The sequence below is a fragment of the Cuculus canorus genome, chromosome 19 (assembly GCF_017976375.1).
Source record: "Cuculus canorus isolate bCucCan1 chromosome 19, bCucCan1.pri, whole genome shotgun sequence".
NCBI classification, from domain to species: Eukaryota; Metazoa; Chordata; class Aves; order Cuculiformes; family Cuculidae; genus Cuculus; species Cuculus canorus.
The window spans coordinates 415844-433112 of NC_071419.1; the positions used below are offsets into that span (position 1 = coordinate 415844).

The 17269-nt window shown below is 50.2% G+C and overlaps 1 protein-coding gene across 1 annotated transcript in view; it reads right to left on the minus strand.

Annotated features, from left to right (window-relative positions):
• Positions 1–16720, minus strand: part of LMX1B (LIM homeobox transcription factor 1 beta) — a 96580-nt gene extending 79860 nt beyond the window's left edge. The window contains exons 1-2 of the mRNA XM_054084346.1: positions 16256–16720; positions 15584–15770 (exon numbers count right to left, since the gene is read on the minus strand). Of these exons, the coding sequence (XP_053940321.1) occupies positions 15584–15770; positions 16256–16394 (326 nt within the window). The 5' untranslated portion in view covers positions 16395–16720. The remainder of the gene's footprint in view (positions 1–15583; positions 15771–16255) is intronic.
• Between the last annotated feature and the right edge of the window lie 549 nt (positions 16721–17269).

Below are 17269 nucleotides of genomic sequence, written 5' to 3' on the forward strand. Positions count from 1 at the left end.
ATAACAGTAAATGTTCTGTCAGTTGCTTTAACACCCAAGTAAGCTGACAAAAAGACTCAAAAATGGCAAAGCTCAGTCTCTGTGCAACAAAGGAAGACTTTTACTATCCTCTAACAGGAGCAAGTTCATATTAGCCGTGGTAATGTGACTGTTTCAGCCAACTCCAGGCTGTTTCTTTTTGGTTTCACAAACAGGCAGCTGATGCTGACAGCATGAACCACCACACACCACCGGGGATGAATCAGGAGAAACTTCACTGGAGCCGGAGGGGCGAGTCAGGGAGCGTCAGTGCCTGCATCCCCTGCGTGCCTGCTGTGGCACTATGCCAGCCCATGTCACACAGCCCAGGCTGACCGGAGGGTTCCTGGCAGCGCAGGAGCTCTCCCGTGCCTGAGAGAAGGCTTGAGAGGACACAGGCAAGGTATGCAGTCTCTCCTCTGAGGACGGAGGAAGGGCAGGATGCTCTGCCCGATCAAAAGCCACCCACACCCTGGTGTGGAGGTGGTGGCTCTGATGCCACTGTCCCTGGACACCCTGCAGCTGGACACCTGCATGGCCATGCGCCTGCGGTGTGAGCAGCCCACATGCATGCACCTACCCCAGCCACACCAAGCACAGCACTCCCGTACTTGTCCATGGTCCCCCAGCCTTCCCAAGACACCCTGGCCAGCCATAGCTCTAAGCCAAAGGAGGCCAGGACTCAGAAACTTCCAAGCCAGGAAAGAGTGGATGAGCTGCCCTCGCTGCCATCACCACTGGGCAGCCTGGGCAGTCACAGGAGCTCTGCCCATGCTGGAGCCGAGGGAGCGGGGGTCAACACTGTTTGGTCTGGCTTGAACTTCCCAGCAGCGTCTGAAGCAGCAGGATAGCAAGAAGCCTGGCAACGTTTTAAAGCTCTTTCTAAATATTTTGAGTTTAGGAAAGAGAGCTTGGATGTGACCTTGCTGTAACAGGACTGATCCAACACAGGCTAAACTGAAAGTCAAAACGTTTGTCCGGCAAAACCCAAAACAGACACAGAGATCAGGCAAGGCTTGGCCAGTACAGAGCTGCTCAGTTCCTGTGGCCCAGGCTGCCTGGAAAATGCCTCTGGGAAGTAAATGAGCATCTGCCATGCAGTGTAGGTACCCCAAGAGCCCCCGTTATTCACCTGGTTGCATGTGTAACTTTACCTTGTAAAGAGCTCCTGAAGAGACTAAAATTAATCACCCTACGAATGTGCAGGATCCCAGCCCAAGGTAGAAGCTGTGCTTGTCAAAATATGTATTTTAAAAGCATCACATAATTGTCACAATCAATAAACTACAAACACACTCGCAGTACATGACTGGTGCCATGTAGTGCCACAGAGTTCCACTAAAATCAGTTTTACACAAGCTTCCCAAGTGTGCATGTTATCCAAGTAAATTAACTCCACAAATGTGAGATGTTTAAAGAAAAAATTAATTCCATTCATTTTACACATTCTGTTCCTTATTTCATCCAAGTGCCCGCCTGGCTGAGAACTAACTAGCACTTTAATCTGAAATGCTTTGAGAAATTACATGTGTAATTCTCTCCCATAATTCAGATGATTTTAAAGAAAATAACTCCTCTAGAGATCTTTAAGAAAACCACGTTTTCATTTAAGGACTAACAAAAAATTCTGACAAATGTCTTAATGCTTTGCTTTTTTAGTAAAAGTATACGTGAAAAATCATGAGAGAGAAGCATCAGAGGGGCTGATGGCAAAACAGAAGCAGCTGAAAAATGTGGTTTAGCATCAGTTAAATCAGTGGTGGTTGGCCATGCAGTGAAAAGACAATTGTTACATTACTGGGCTGCTGATCACATGGCACCAGCATTCCACAAACACTTTGCCAGTGGAAATCCAACTCCAGCTTTTGGGACTGCAATTTCAAAACAGTGCAACATGTTATAAATTAATTACTCGACTTACTATTTTATCTCAAAACAACAGTTTCTACATTATGCATATTTACAAAATCCTTTATTACCTTTTCAAATACGTAATCACTCACATCTGCCAATGCCGCGCTGAAGTCTGCAGACTCCAGTGCCTACACTGAGAAAGCCTGTCAAAAATATTTGCATGCAGGTTATTTGCTGTGCACCAAGGTCTCCCTCACTCTGTTTCCGAGATCAGCAGGAGGCGTGGAACGATCAGCCCTGCTCAGCTCTGTCAGGTAGCTGCCCTGGTCACCTCTGCTCCGAACTTGCACGATGTAGGCAAATCAACAAAACCAAACTCCAACAAACAAACGTTTAACAGCTTTCAAAGCAGTGATAAGGAAAGAACAATGGGTGAGCTGAGTGCAGAAATTTATTTTTACTGATCAAACTTAAGCAAATCCCAAGAAACCATTAGGAAATGCTGTCAACTAAAGCCTGAAATCTAAGAAAGTAGCCATTCAAAAGCACAGTGGGCCCTTATAAACAGTTAATCCAAGTAGCTGCAGTAGTTAAAGCAAACACACTGCCCTTCACTGCGCCATCAATTACACCTCCCCAGAAAAAATTACACAAACTTTGTAGGATTTTTCAGAGAGAAGATGGATTCTTTTGGAGACTTGAGGTCAAGACTGGGCTGTTTAAAGCATATTACTAACAAATAAACATTTATTGCAAAAAAACCCTATAGGCCTTTGGGGAGGAAAATTGTGTTATTTTTGGCATCAAATGACACAAGCCATTTATGACATGAATGGCTATCACCAACAGACTGATGAAATGGCAAATGTCTCCCACTTAACTTCCTCTGGCTTCCTGAATAAACTGTTTCAAACACTTTTTTCCTTCTGAAATGGCAATAAACTCCATGTAATTTTGGTTTTCTCTCTATTCTAGCTATTTCAAGATCTGTAGCTGGAAAGGGTTGAAGGTACTTCCAGATGGAAGCAGAAGACTCCCCAAAGACTGGTAAGGCGATGAAAATCACATTGTTAGGATCCGGGGCTGTGCACTGCCCTTGTTTGTGTGTATTCTGGCTTGAGTGACAACTTGCAATTGGCTTTCAGATGGCTGGGTGAAAAAGCTGAGGTTTAATTGTGGCATCCAACAAATTGAATGTTATAGCTCTTGTCATTGAATGTATCCGCTCTGCGCTCAGACAAACCTTTGCCAAAATATGAGCTGAATATTTAAGTAAGAAAAAAGCCACAAATGGAACAGGCTTCAATTATGCTAGACAACCAATATTCATAGGACAGGGATGAAATGAAGCCGGCTTGCTTGCCTTGGGCTTGTTTTCCAACCTTTCTGTAAGACAAGGATCCGTACAGTGAGCTCCACTAGCAGTCAGTCATAGAGTCGCAGAATCATGGAGTCATTAAGGTTGGAAAAAACGTCTAAGCTCATCCAGTCCAACCGTCAGCCCCACACCACCATGCCGGCTAAACCATGTCCCAGCGTGTCACATCTACATGCTTTTGGAACACCTGGACCCGCAGCAAAGCGTGGTTGTTTGTGGGACCACAGATGACCCTGCTCTGGTCTCTACTGCAAGGGATGACGCAGGCAGGCAGCTGGCCACAGGGAGTGGGCACTGCTGGAGCGCCAGCACTGCTTCAACGAGTTCTCCTGTCTCCTCTGCGGGGAGCAGCGGCTGGATGGGGACGCCGCCGCACTGGGCAAGGCTGTTCTCCCTGTAATTGCCCTGGAATCTCTGGGGATTCTCCCACATAAAATTAATGCAGGCGCCATCAAGGCTAATTTATTCCACACCCACAAAACCATGCTGGGGAACTGGCCCGGGCATGGGTAGCAAGGCCGAGGCAGCACAACGCTAAGGCCCAAGCTCGCAGGAGCTGTGCATCCCCAGTGCATACCATCTCTCTGTGGAGCACAAGCACCGTGAGAAGACCACACGTTCCCCCGCATCCCCTGGCACAGGACACAATGGAAAGCTGTTGCTGACATATAAACCCTGCCTCCTCCGTGCAATGTTCTCCCACGGCATCTCCTGCCAGGGCTGTGACAGCCAGAGGCAACCAGGGTGCAGAGCCTGCAGCCGGGGAACCCCCCAGCCCCGGGATTCCACCTGTCCCTGCGTTAATAAAGTAGCTGCCGGCTGTAACGCGTTCTGCTCCCATCAGCTGAATCACTTGTTTGTTGCAGCTCCAACCACTAAGGCTGGCAGATTCAAACCAACGATACCAAGGAGAGATAGCATCACTGCAGCATTTCACATGCCATTTATTCCCCCCAGTAGTTTTACGCCATTTCTGCTTTTGCAACACTTCATACCTTGCTCTTAACCTGCTTTTTGCCCTATAAGTATTCCCATCACCCTGCCCCATCTATAATAAAACAGTGTTCCTTTTCTTTTTACACACACACAAACCAAGAGACATATGCAAGACACTGCAATATCTGTTGATCATCAGCCCCATGCAAAAATGGTACAGGGTACAAACAACACCCAGCTACAATGCCGCTGCTGTCAGCTGGTCATGACTTTCAAAGAGAAAATGCGTGGATGGCTTCCTTGCAGCTTGGGAAAATGTTGGTGAATGAAGTAAATAATTTCTCATGTGTGCATGCAAATGAGAAAGTGTCCAGATATTGCAAAGCTTTGGCACGTTCTGCTGACAGAAAGGGAATCCTTGGAAGAACAGCATCGCCCCCGTGGCGAAGTGATGCCCAGAACACTTCCTCCCTAGGAGCACCAGTCTATGAAAAGCCAGTTTGCTGATGCTGATGGTACTGCAGCCCCCAGCCCTATGCAGCAGAGGCACCAGTGCTGCAGCAATGCTTCCCGGCCAGCTCTCAACACTGGTGGGTGACGGCACCTCAGCCCATGCTAGTTGGCTGCGCACCCCCAGCTGCAGGGCAGATCTGAGCCAAGCCGAGCCTGCAAGTGCAGGGCAAGATCCGCCCAATGCTGGGCAGCACAAGGTGAGGCTCCAGCAGATGCAGACATGGATGCAGCAAGAGCAGAGTGGGCGCTGCCACCCATGCTCCCACCCTCTCCTTTTCATAAGGGCAGAGCTGGAAATGGCCACTATGGCAGCGGCAGAGCTTAGCACCACTTCCTCACTGCTGGGGTTGGGACAGTATCAGCCAGACAGGATGCACAGGGTATCGTACCAGAACTCTACAGGCGCACACAGGGTCACTGCAGTCCTCTCACAGCAGCACATGCTGGGCACATGGAACAGCAGCCACCGCTAAGCACCAATAGCATGAGGTGGCTCCAGGTTCTGTGATGCCCACACGGCAGGGTCGGCACCCTCACCTACAGCAATCCTGGAGCCTTTGCACCTCTCCCTTCCTGGGTGCAGACACAAATTGTACTGGTAGGAGAGGTAGGGGGCTTTCTCTGTAAAGGCTTCGGTCACCTGAATTTCACTGAGCCTCCTCTCACCACCCCTGTCACTGGTACAAAGCAGAGATATTTTGTGTGACTGTTCATATGCAATAAAACCCAGACTGACATGTAATAAAACTTGTATCAATAGAATCATGTCCAAAAAAAATGTTTTCTCTTAAGATTTCAAGAGAGCTGCACACAATATGCAAAACTCATTCACTGGGGTTTAGAACAGACTGGTTTTATGTTGACCTCTGCAGAGAGGCATGTCTTGATTGCTGTTCCTTTCTCTCTCTTCTCTCTTCCTTTCTTACTCTGGAGTCTAACTATTAATGATCGGAAGGTGACTGGGAAGCTCTCAAAACACAATATTTGCATTTCCCCTTTGCGGTTATAAGTCAAACAGCTCGCAGAGGACCACAGAGCCACCAGCAGAGTGCGGAGCACATGCTTGGCTTGGTCAGAACACTGGATGAAGGAAATCCACTACTGGTACCGATGTTTGTAGAGGGCCCCACCACACCTTCCTCATCAGACCTGGCGATGCTGGATCCCTAGGGTTATGCTCCACATTTCTTGTCACCAGATGAAGCCCACACCAAGACGCAACTGAGAAGACAACTCACAATGTTAAACTGCGACTTGTATTTAGGGTGGGCTTTGCCTATGAAGAGCCACTAGCTGTCAGGTGAGTAAACTGACCTCGCATGACCCTGCAAGCCACTGCACGCCAGGGCAATTGGCTCCAGTGGCATTACTCATGGGAGCCCCAGGAGCCGGGATTTGCCGGCTCAGGCCTCTGCTGGGGCCCGTGAACTGGCAGCGCCAGCCTCTCTACACAGGGAGTGTTCCCAGTGCTGGCGACTGCTGCAGAAGGAATGCTCTGCCAAGCTCCGTGAGCACTCGCAGCCCGCTGCGTGCACCGGTAATCTGAAAATTGTTCTCTAAAATTATAACAGATAGGTACTGACTCAAGCCTGCAAGTACATACAAACCTTCATGGAGTAGATATTCAGTCTGCAAACCACAACTATTAATAGCTGAGGGAGGAGGATGGAGGATCAGCTCTTTCTCTCCTGGAAGTCAGAAATGCAAACCTCTCAATGCCCAGGCAGACCCAACCGAACAGGTAACCTGCATGATCCCATCCCACGCACACAGGGAACCTCCCTCACCCACCACAGCCAGGAAGAGACGGCCCATGGCTTTTGACCTGTGTAAGCTCACCAGCAGCACCAGCACAGCTCCAGTATCCTGAACACGTCATTCAACCCACAGGGAGCAGGTAATCCAGATCCCCAGCTGCTGGAAAAAGTAACCAAGGTGAAAACAGGGCTGTGTGTTGCTGCAGTGAGGCCCTGGAAGCTGGGTCAACCCTTGCTCCCACTGCTCACCACCTCCCCACCACTCCCTGCAGCTCTTGGTGGCACTCCTGGGGCTTCTGACCATCTGAAAAGTTCGCGCTGAGGCTCACAAGCTCGGCAGGCCAGCCTGCTCCCCGCTGAGACCCACAGAACCAAGAGCACAGCACCACTCAGCAAACAAACGAAGAGCTGCTGCACTTGAGATGGCTTTGCACAGATCGGCCACTATAGAGAAAGGTCTGCAGAAGACTGAATATTTAAGAATAGCACTGGGCTACTGGACTGCCACGTACAGCTGGACCTTACTGCACCAAAGCCTCCCACTAAACGAAGGTAGCTCACATCTTCTGCGATCATTTCACTGGTTTGCTTTGCATTTTTTTGTCTTAATTTCATGATTTCCTGCAGTGCTTTACTGTGATTTGCTAATAATCCTCTCTGTACTATACAGAATTAAATACTTGTCTCATTTCACAGGCATTATCGACAGAAACCTCCACAAGCGCACTCACATCCTTCCCCCCGAAACTGATTTAAAGTTGTGACATAAGAGAAAGAATGAGAAACCAGAGAAGCTGCTGCCATTGGGAAGCTGAATGAATAGCTCTATCAGGTGACAGAAAAATGCTAGCTGTAGGCAAGCTGATTATGTCAAAGGATAGGATCCCACAGGTGGGAAACAACTGTTGTGTGGAGTGGATGTTAATGAGAACTGTTAACCTTTCTCACTAATGAGCTTTGGCAGGTATCATGCTGCAGCCTAAAGCTGCAGCCCCGCAGAGCTCCCAGTGCCCCAGCTCCAGCTATGGCTGACAGAGGCGCCCAGCACTCTGGTCCGCAGTCACCATCCACGTCCACATCCTGTAACAGACATGCTTTCTCACTCATACACGAGGAGTGCACCAATGCTCAATTTGTAAGGAGAAGCTGCTGTAAGTAACAATGATGTTTCCATCAGTCTGAGAGAACGATGAGCGACCACTGGCTGTAATTAAAAATGCTCTAAAACAATTTAAATAATTTCTTCTGCAAGTTCAAATTTGCTTGTAGACTATTCTTTTCTGGTTGTTTTTTTTTTTGTACTTAGGGAATGGTGTTCCAGGTAACATGAAGGAACAAACACAGGAAAGTAAACTCGCTAATAGCTGCCAGGAGGATTCGGTCCTCAGCATACACATATAAATTCCATTAGCTCTGACTGGGAGAGTGCACATGCAAGCTTGTACATTATAAATAATGCACTGATTGCAGTAAAATCAAGAGCCAAATTCTACCCTTTGATGAGCAACGATGGCTCTCATTGAAGTCAATAGGAACTGCATGTTCACAAGTTCACGTCAACATTTGAGGAGGAAGATTTTGTGCATATTAAAAAAATATTATGTTTTGGAAGCAAAGTAAATGACCTCCAGGACGAGCACTCTCCGTAAATGTACTGGCTTGTTACAGGAGCATCAGAGTATAAAAGTTCCCAAGAAATAGGTTATTCCTTTCCTTGTTCATGTTGATATCCAGGGCATTTAATCAATTTGTGCCACTGCAGTTCTGTTCTATCTATAAAGATCACTGCGAAATTTAAAACCCAACAAAATAACAAACAGGAATTAACCATATTAATGATTCCTTTACTATAGTACAGTCTTGCAAACATCTACTTGTTCAGTCGCCCACAGGCAACCAGCTTTGGAAAGGCGAGTGAGGTACTCCAGCTCCGCACGAGTATAGCGAGGAGAAGTGTGCAGGTGGTTTTGCCTGGGTGGCTGGATTCCCATCTCAGGCCAGGAAAGCGGCTGGGACAGATCCTTGCTTCCCCTGGGAATGAAGACCTGAATGTTTCCCCTTCTCTAGACAGTCAACACCTAACGCTGCATACAATGCACTTCATCTTAAGGGGCCTGCTCTACATCATCTGCATTCAAAGTGCGTAACGTGCCACACACGGTGCTACCTACTTGCAAGACATATTTAGCATCCAACAAAGGGCAACGGCAACATGTGTATTCCGTGTGTGTGCTGGTCATCTTACAGGAGCAAATCCTTGTTACCACAAATGTCTGGGAGCAGCCAGAGCTCGGTTTGCAAAATGGCTGTTTGGAGAGCGGCTGGTTGAGGCCCAGGCAGCAGAAGCCACCGTCCCCACCTCCCTTGTGCAGCAGCAACTCGTCCTGGCTCTGCCCAGCACCCACAGGTGCCAGGGGCTGCCCCTGCCCTGAGACCGTGCTGGCAAGATGTGATGGTCAAAGCAGACATACCAAGTGAACCAGAAGGAAGGCAGTATCTTACTTGAGGAATATCAGCCAAAGCGAGCCTGGAAACGCAAATGTAAGGTCAGTATTGAAAAAAAAAAAAAAAAAAAAAAAAACCACAAAAAAAAAAAAAAACAAGCAAGAAGTTAAAAGATTTGCCTCAATTTTCTGCTGCATTTCAAGAGGCACCTAGAGACAGCAAATGATTCACCTGGGCAAGGCACAGAAGATTGTGATCTACACAGGCACGCAGTTATAAACACCAAAGAGCATTACATTTAAAACCAAAACTCGGCTCATTTTACCTTACAAGCACCATCATTTTTCTCTCTCTTACAGTGTCTATTCTCAAACTCAGAACCTTAGCTTTACTTTCAACATTTATTTTAAATCAGATATGAGGGTGTCCACATTTTTTTTTCCCCCTAATTACTAATGGAGAAACTCGTGTTGCCTTCCCTAAACATTACCAGTGCTTCTAAAGCTCCCACTACTGCAAAATAATCTGATCTCCCTGCTACATTTGTTAAAATATCTTAACCCCCTTAACATCTCTGCTTTCTAAAAAAAGAATTCTAATACTATTTTATAAAACAAAAATCAGTTTTAATTCATAGATTTAGATACAGCACAGCACAATTACACAGCCTGCCTGGTGTACGTTCGATAACCATTCCCTGCTCGACAAATTTATTCCAATTCGCTGAAAGAAAGGAAATTTCTGTTCTTAAAAATCCAAAGGAACTCCTGGTTTCGCCACTTGGCTGCTGGAGGCTGGGCTGTCAGGCTCAGGTCAGGTTGTTACTCACAACCAACCTTATTCTTTGTTGCAGAACAAAGCTGGAAGTTTTATATTTTGTAGCCAGCAGAAACTGTGGCTTCATTGAGTCGCTTTTTGTCTGGTAAGGAACGCAACCATCCTCAAATCACACCAGACCCCCTTCTCCCGCACTGAGCCTTCCAAGAGCAATATCAAGCTGTTTACCTTCACCAGAGAGCCCTGCACAACGCACTCCATGGTTTTATTTACTGCTTGCTTCCTTACCTCACTTGAACAATAACATCACAGATCACACAAGCAAAAACAGGCAGGCAAAGAGCAGCATTTATCCCTGGGTTTTTTGTGAGCATGGCCTAGCACAGCCTTTGCAGGGGACACTGAAACGGCCTTTTTGGATCTCACTGGGGTTTCAAGTCCACAGCCTTTTTGTGAATCTGCATTTTATGCAACTCGTGACACACTCCCAAGCCAGCCCACGCGGCAGAAAAACCCTTTCTGACACTATCACCAAAAATCACTGTTACAGACGACATTCTTCCGAAAGAGCTAAATAGCACAAAGCACATTGTGCAAACCAAACGGAGAGAAAATTTACTCGCCTGCTCCTAGCTCGGCAGGGATGGGACGATGGAGTATTTCCCTAGCCCCTCTTTTCCACCGTTATCCTGGTGCTCCCACCAGCATCCGCCCACGGGCTCCGTGCTCAGAGTGGGGCAGGAGGCATCCGTGCCCCAACACGGCCCCGTTCCACAGTTCCAGTGCCCGGTTCCTTATGGCCACAGAGGGCTCCGGCTGCAGCGCGGGCAGGGAAACCTCGGGCTGGCGTGCAGGGAACCTCCTCTCATGATTTACTAAATCTGCGATGCTCTCCATTGCAGGGGAAGGAGACATTACATAAAATGAAATTAATTCCTGCTACAACAAGCAGTAGCAGATTTAGTATAAATTTGAATTTTGTCTGGAACAAAAAAAATAAAAATCCCAGCTGCGTTATGGAAAGCACACCCCTTTTCCTCTGGCATATTTCTTCCCAACTATCTGACAAAATTAAACAGCCTCCACTAAACATGTGCCCACCTCTCAAGTTCACCAGAGCAGCAGGCATTTTAAGATGCACCATGCTTTACAGGTTGTCCCACAAGGGAAGTAAGCGAGAGGGGTGCACATTTACGACAGAAATACCCTAACAGCATTGCTGGCCTAAGAAGAGGCTTTCGAATCCAGCTGATTTCCCATGATTTATTATTGATAGCTGAAAAGGTGTGATGTATGCCTCTGAACTAGTTCAAAACCTTAGGCCAAAAAAATAATAAATATGATTTCTAAACGGAACACAAAATTTGTCACGTATTTCAGTGAAGAAATTTTGCAATGTCTTTCATATTTATTGGTTATTTTTTCTCAGGTCAGTAGTTAAGTATTACAAATCATCCTCTTCTTAATCTAACTACACACTGCCTACACTGCAGAAAGATCCTCCCTATCATTTTCTGCTGTGGATCAGTACACATTACGTATTGTCACTGCAATTATTTTCTTCAATAAGGTTACGACTGTAGCAGAAAATCAAAATGTCTCCCTAAACCCTCCGCACACGTTCCATCCACAGAGCCCTGAGAGCATTTACTCAGCCTAATCCCCGGCTGGCTGCGGGCAGCCCTGCGGCCAGTGCTCCGCCATCCGCCTGCAGTTCCAGCCTGCTGTGGGACGAATTCCTGCGGACACGGGGGACCCGCGGGGGCTCTGCCCGATCCTGGACACTCTGCTGACGTCACTAGCAGAAATCACAGCCCTGTTTCCTCAGCACAACTGCTTTTGCAACTGTTTCAAGGTGCCTCGAAAGCCTGATTGTACAGGGAATTTTCAATTGACTGATGTGTCCGATAGCGCAGGGTAGGCTGGATTGTCAGCAAAAACACCAGAGTATTTCAGCGACTTTTAAAAGCATTTTTAGTGGATGACATAACTTTAATCATTACTCCATGTCCTGGGCATGTGCTGAGGCTGCTCCTCACCCTATGCTTCAGTCCGTTTTTATGCTGTTCCCTAACGACACGCATAGGACCAGTGCCAGCCTGATGCGAGAGGCAAACGGATGGGGACACGGCTCCTCAACACGATGCTGTTGAGTTTGGATGATAAACGACTGCACTGATGGGTGCAACAACACGTCTGGTACTCCTCAGTTAAAAGAAAAAGTAAAATTGAAAACAAATAAAATCTTTCTGTTCACAAACAGTGATCGCTCACTCTGCAAGCGGCAGAACTGTGGAGCTCAAGTCACCTCTCGCACCACAGCACCACAGCTCCTGCCTGCATTCCACAGCCTGTGCTCACGACAGACAGGCGCTCACTCCCTCTGGAAGAAAAATAACATCCACAAAAATAAGAGACATTTACTAATAGGAAGCTTTTGTCTTATTTCAAATAGAAAAGGCAACTGCACTGGGAAACCTCAGCCTCAGTCCTATATTCCTGTGAAAGAATTCCCAGGCTCTGGAGAGGGGAACGTTTCCCTACAGCAAGGAGGGTTCGCAGCGTTTCCTTCCCTCCCTGAGAGGCTCAGAGGAAAGGAAACATGCTGCTCCATGCTGCTTGTACATAAAAAATAAGCCCAGCCTCTGCCAAGACAGGACTCAAAGATGAAAAATGGTATAAAGACATACCAGAAATCTACGGTAAGTAGATTTCCAACAGCATCCAATAATGACGCTAAAGCAGCGTCTGACATGCCTTGAAGAATCCAATAAAAAACCTAAATATTTCTCCTTCCCATCCTAAGCAAAACTTAAATACATTAATGAAAATTATGAAATAGTGACTGTGATTGTTTGCTATCCTATCCCTCAAACAAGAGACCTCTTTTACAGCTTTTATTTTCAAAGCTCGACTTGGCATATGGATCTTTCTAGAAATTATATTTCCTTCTTACATACGAAATATGTAACCTGGAACTCAGCAAATCTTTTTTTTCAATACCAGTAATAACTGGGGCAAACCGTTGCATAACACTGAGCAGTGAGAGAAAAACAAACCAGAAATGCACAATCGCAACAAAATGAAAATATACAAATGGGGAGGAAATGTAATATTTATAATTATTAATGTTTTATAGCAGGAAGCACTCTGGAGTGGTACAATAAACAAATTAATTTAAGCCAAGAACCAGAATGTAACTACCACAAATACCCTACTTTTGATAAACATTCATTCTGAAGGTTTCCGTTTGTCAGAAAGAAAACATCTTTTAAAGAAAAAAGTATAAATGTAAGGCTCCAAATGTACAACAATCCTGCAAAAGCTCTCATTAAAATCAAAGGGATTCTGTTTGACTGAGGCTTGTGAGACAGCCTCCCTGCTGCCGTTGTGCTACTCTATTTCCCCCCCCTTATAAACCTTGCAATCAAATCTACCTGTGAACCTCAAAATCTTAAATTTTAGCAAAACAAGAGCTTTGCCTTAAATCAAAATATCAAGATGTACTCATACAAAAATCTGTTGAATCTCTTGCACGAAGAGAGTCTAAACACAGGCACAGCTTAGATGCTTGTCCCACCAATGAGATTTCTGTGATAAATTACATTTATCAAGTACTTCTGACTACTCCAAACCGTGGGCCACTAATCTATCTCCCCCCAGATTTATTCTAACATTCCAAGCACAGGGGCAGCTTCAAACAGCCAACATTTTTATTAAAAAAAAAAAGAAAAAAGAAAAATTCAAAAAACCGGCAAAAGCGAAATGCTTTTACCCTTCCCCCTCATGCTAAATGCCCTTACCCAAGGATGGGCAGCAATCATTCCTGACCCAGTGAAAGGTTTAAGGTCTGATACCCGACCCATGAGGAGCTTGCTTTTATTAGAAAGGCGAGACACCAGTTTTCCAAAGATACACACACAGCACTTGATTATAGTCCTGGGAGTTCTGGAGAAATCTGACCTTTAAATTACATTATTATGTACAGAAAAATCTATTTAAAGCAAATTTCAGTAACTACAAAATTTAAGTGAGCTTTATTGTCTCTCTTATTTTTTTTCTCCCCAGAGATCTGTAAATAGGACTCAGGACAACAAAAAGCACCTGATGTCGCGGATACCGGTCTCCCTCTGTACTGACCGCTCCCGCTCACTGCTCCAAGGCACGGACACAGCAGGATTTTACACCGCAGAGCATTACGGCACCGGACGGCGGCTGGACAAGCACGCCCGAGGTGACCCACACGGCTGCTCATGGCTGCACTCCTCCTCCCTCTCACCAACAGAACTGAGCAGCTGCATCGCACAGCCCAGAAAACGGCTTGCATGTGGGAACAGGAATTGTTATACTTCACCTATCCTAAAAGAATATTTTTCTGAGTCTAAAAGGCAGCAGCTAGGGAAAGCAGACAAACGAGGGCAGAGCAGTTTCACGTTTGCTCTTCAGGGCTAATAAAATTTCAGAGAAAACAAAGTCTGAAGTGCAGCATCTCCCTCCCCGCGAGCCACGGCCGCTGTCAGTCCTCGGGGGCACGCACAGCAGGCGCCCGTGTAATGTCACACTAGGTGCTGGGATTCAACAAAGGCCAACATGCTGATATCTTTTTATTGCTAGTCAGCCCAGTTACCCCGTGTCCCCCTCTACAATTGGACATCTCTGATAATATGGAGAGTTCTGAAGTGGTGACATTTCTATTTTCAGTTAGAAAAGTAATCTTGTTTTTACAAAGCAAATGTCTACCATCGCGTTTTTAAGTCACAACGCATTATCCTCGATTTTACAGAAGCTAAAGATGGGACTTAAAAGAGTATATTTGTCTGCAATGAATCTAAATATTTACACTACCAAATAATGCTTTTCTAAGTAGCCTAATGATTATTCCAAATTCTTTCCCATCTAACAAAAACACCCAAGGCAGCACTACCTACAAAAGCTCCAGTGATCTACAAACTATAGCTATCATGGGCTGTTTTATTTTGCGTGGAAGTAAAAGGTAAATTCTGCAGGCACGCTCCAACCCCAGGGTACGGGAAAGCACGGCCCGCGCTGGACCCCGACCGAGTGTGGTGGCCCAGCAGCACCGAGCGCCGGGCTGCATTCCCGCAAACCGCCCGGGCCGTGGCAGACTCTGGTAGCGTGCAGTATGAAACAACACGTTTTGTTGTAATTCCCAAACAGGGAGACATTTATCTGGGCCATTTATACAAGAGTTATAACCCTAACAATATTTATACTCAGCATGCCATGTTAGCATTTACTACCAGTTTCCAAGGCGATGGATTTTCATGCCGTAGCTATGAAATGCACATTGTTGCCACTAAGCCACTTCGGGCCTTTCTGGGAGCCTGCTGAACGCCTGACAAAAGTTGATGCAAACCAATAGTTGTTGTTCTTTGTTTGTTGCCAGACTTCTAGCAGAGCCACATTATGTCCCGGTGACTGAAGTGCCCGTGTTCGCCCCCCTCCCGGCACGGAGAGGATCCTCAATTTCGGTGACAAGCATGAAGCGGGCTGCTGCGGGGCAGGGGCTCTCTCTGCGCGGGGGCTCGGCACGGCTGACACCGGGGAGAGCCGGGAGAACCGGGACGGGGCCAGGGTCGGGCGGGAGCCGTACCGCCGGGGCTCCCGCACCGCCGGGCATCCCGCACCGCCGGGGCTCCCGGGGCGGCTCCGGCACGGCGGGCCGGGGCTCTGCGCTGCCCAGGATGGGCCGCCCGCCGCCGCCCTCGACGGCACCGCAGGTTCCGGGCTGCGGGGCGGGCGCAGCTCCCGCTCGGGACGGGCGCGGCGGCTCCGCGCTCGGAAGAGCCCGCAGCGCCCCGAGCCCGCAGCGCCCCGGCCCACAGCGCCCCGAGCCCGCAGCGCCCCAGCCCGCAGCACCCCGGTCGCGGCGGGCGGCTCTTACTGTTGGTAGTCCTGCTTGCAGTAGAGCTTTCGGTCCCGGAAGTAGCAGCTGGTGGTGAGGGCTTGCTGGCACGCCGCGCACTGCAGGCACTCCTCGTGCCAGGACGACTCGTTCACCCGCATCAGGAACCGGTCCGAGATGGGCCTCTGGCAGCCCTCGCACACGGCCTGGTGCTGGCAGTCCGACCCTGCGAACGGCAGCGGCGTCAGCGCCGGCCCCGCAAACGCCGAGGAGAACGAACCGCGCCACCCCGGGCACGGAGCGCAGTCCCGAGCGGGACACCGGGCGCCGAGCGGGGTATGGGGCGCTGAGTGCACCCGGGGCACCGAGCGCAGTCCCGAACGGGGCACCGGGCGCCGAGCGCGGTCCGGAGCGGGGCTTGGGGCACCCCGGGCACCGAGCGCGGTCCGGAGCGGGGCTTGGGGCACCCCGGGCACCGAGCGCAGCCCCAAGTGGGGCACCGGGCACGGAGCGCAGTCCGGGCACCGAACGGGGTATGGGGCACCGAGCGCAGTCCCGAACAGAGCGCGGGGCACCGAGCGCACTCTCGTGCGCGCCCCGGGCATCGAGCAGGGCACCGAGCGCAGTCCCGAGCGGGGCGCGGGGCACCGAGCGCGGCACCGCGCAGCCCCGAGCCGGCCGTCGGCCCAGCTGAGCAGAGCAGGCACTCACCGAGCAGCACTCCCAGGGTGGCCGGCCCCGAGCGCAAGGGGTGGTCTTCCATTTTGATGCCGTCCAGCATCTTGGCGCAGTCCGGCTGCCCCCGCGGGAAGCACCGCTCCAGGGACTCGGGGCCCGCGGCGATGTCCATGGGGCGCGGCGGGGCCGCCCCGCGCCTGGCCGGGCTCGGGGGCGACTGCGGCCGGGAGAAGGGAGTCGCTTTTATTTTTTTTATCTGGGAGACATGAGGAGCGGTCCCTGCCGGGGCGTCCGGAGCCGGGGGGTGGGGGGGGGGGCAGAGGCAGCGCCGCCCCTGCGGGCAGCCCGGCGCTACGCGGCCGCGCTCATGTCGCGCACACGGCGCGGGGCGGCCCGCGCTGTCACCTGCTCGCCGGCGGCGCCGCAGCCCCACGCCCTGCGCGTCGGGCCGTGCCGGGGCCGGGCCGGGCGGAGCGGGGCCGGGCGGGGCGGCTCCCGGCGCTCCGCAGCCCCTGTGCCATGCGGCGTCCCGAGGAGCCGCGCCGTTTAGAGCAGGGGCCGCGGCGGAGGAACACACCCCCCGGCGCCTCACCCCTCCTCAAACTTGCTGACATTTGAACTCCATTGGTGCGCGCCGTATCGCTGCGCCGCGGTGATCCGTCTCCTCGACGTCAAATAGTGCCCCGGCCCCGCCGGGCCCCCGCGGCCCCCGCATCGCGGCGGCGCCCGGGGCGCGGGGCGGGCGGGCTCCGCGCACCGCGGCGTGGCCGGGGGGGGCGCGGCGAGCGAGGACGGCGGCGGCGGGGGCCGCTCCGCTGCCGGCCCGACGGCGGTTCCCGCCCTGCGCGGGGTAGGTACCGGCGGCGGCGCCGTGCCCGGGGGCGCGGGTTGGAGCCCCGGCAGGGACGCGGGACGGGGCTTGGGGCTCCCGGGGGGAACCGGTGTCCCTGCGTCCGGAGCAATCGCGCCGCTCCCCGTTCGGCGTTCGGCGCCGGAGCGTTTGGACGCGCTCGAGCACCCGCACCCACTCGGGAAACGAACAGAACG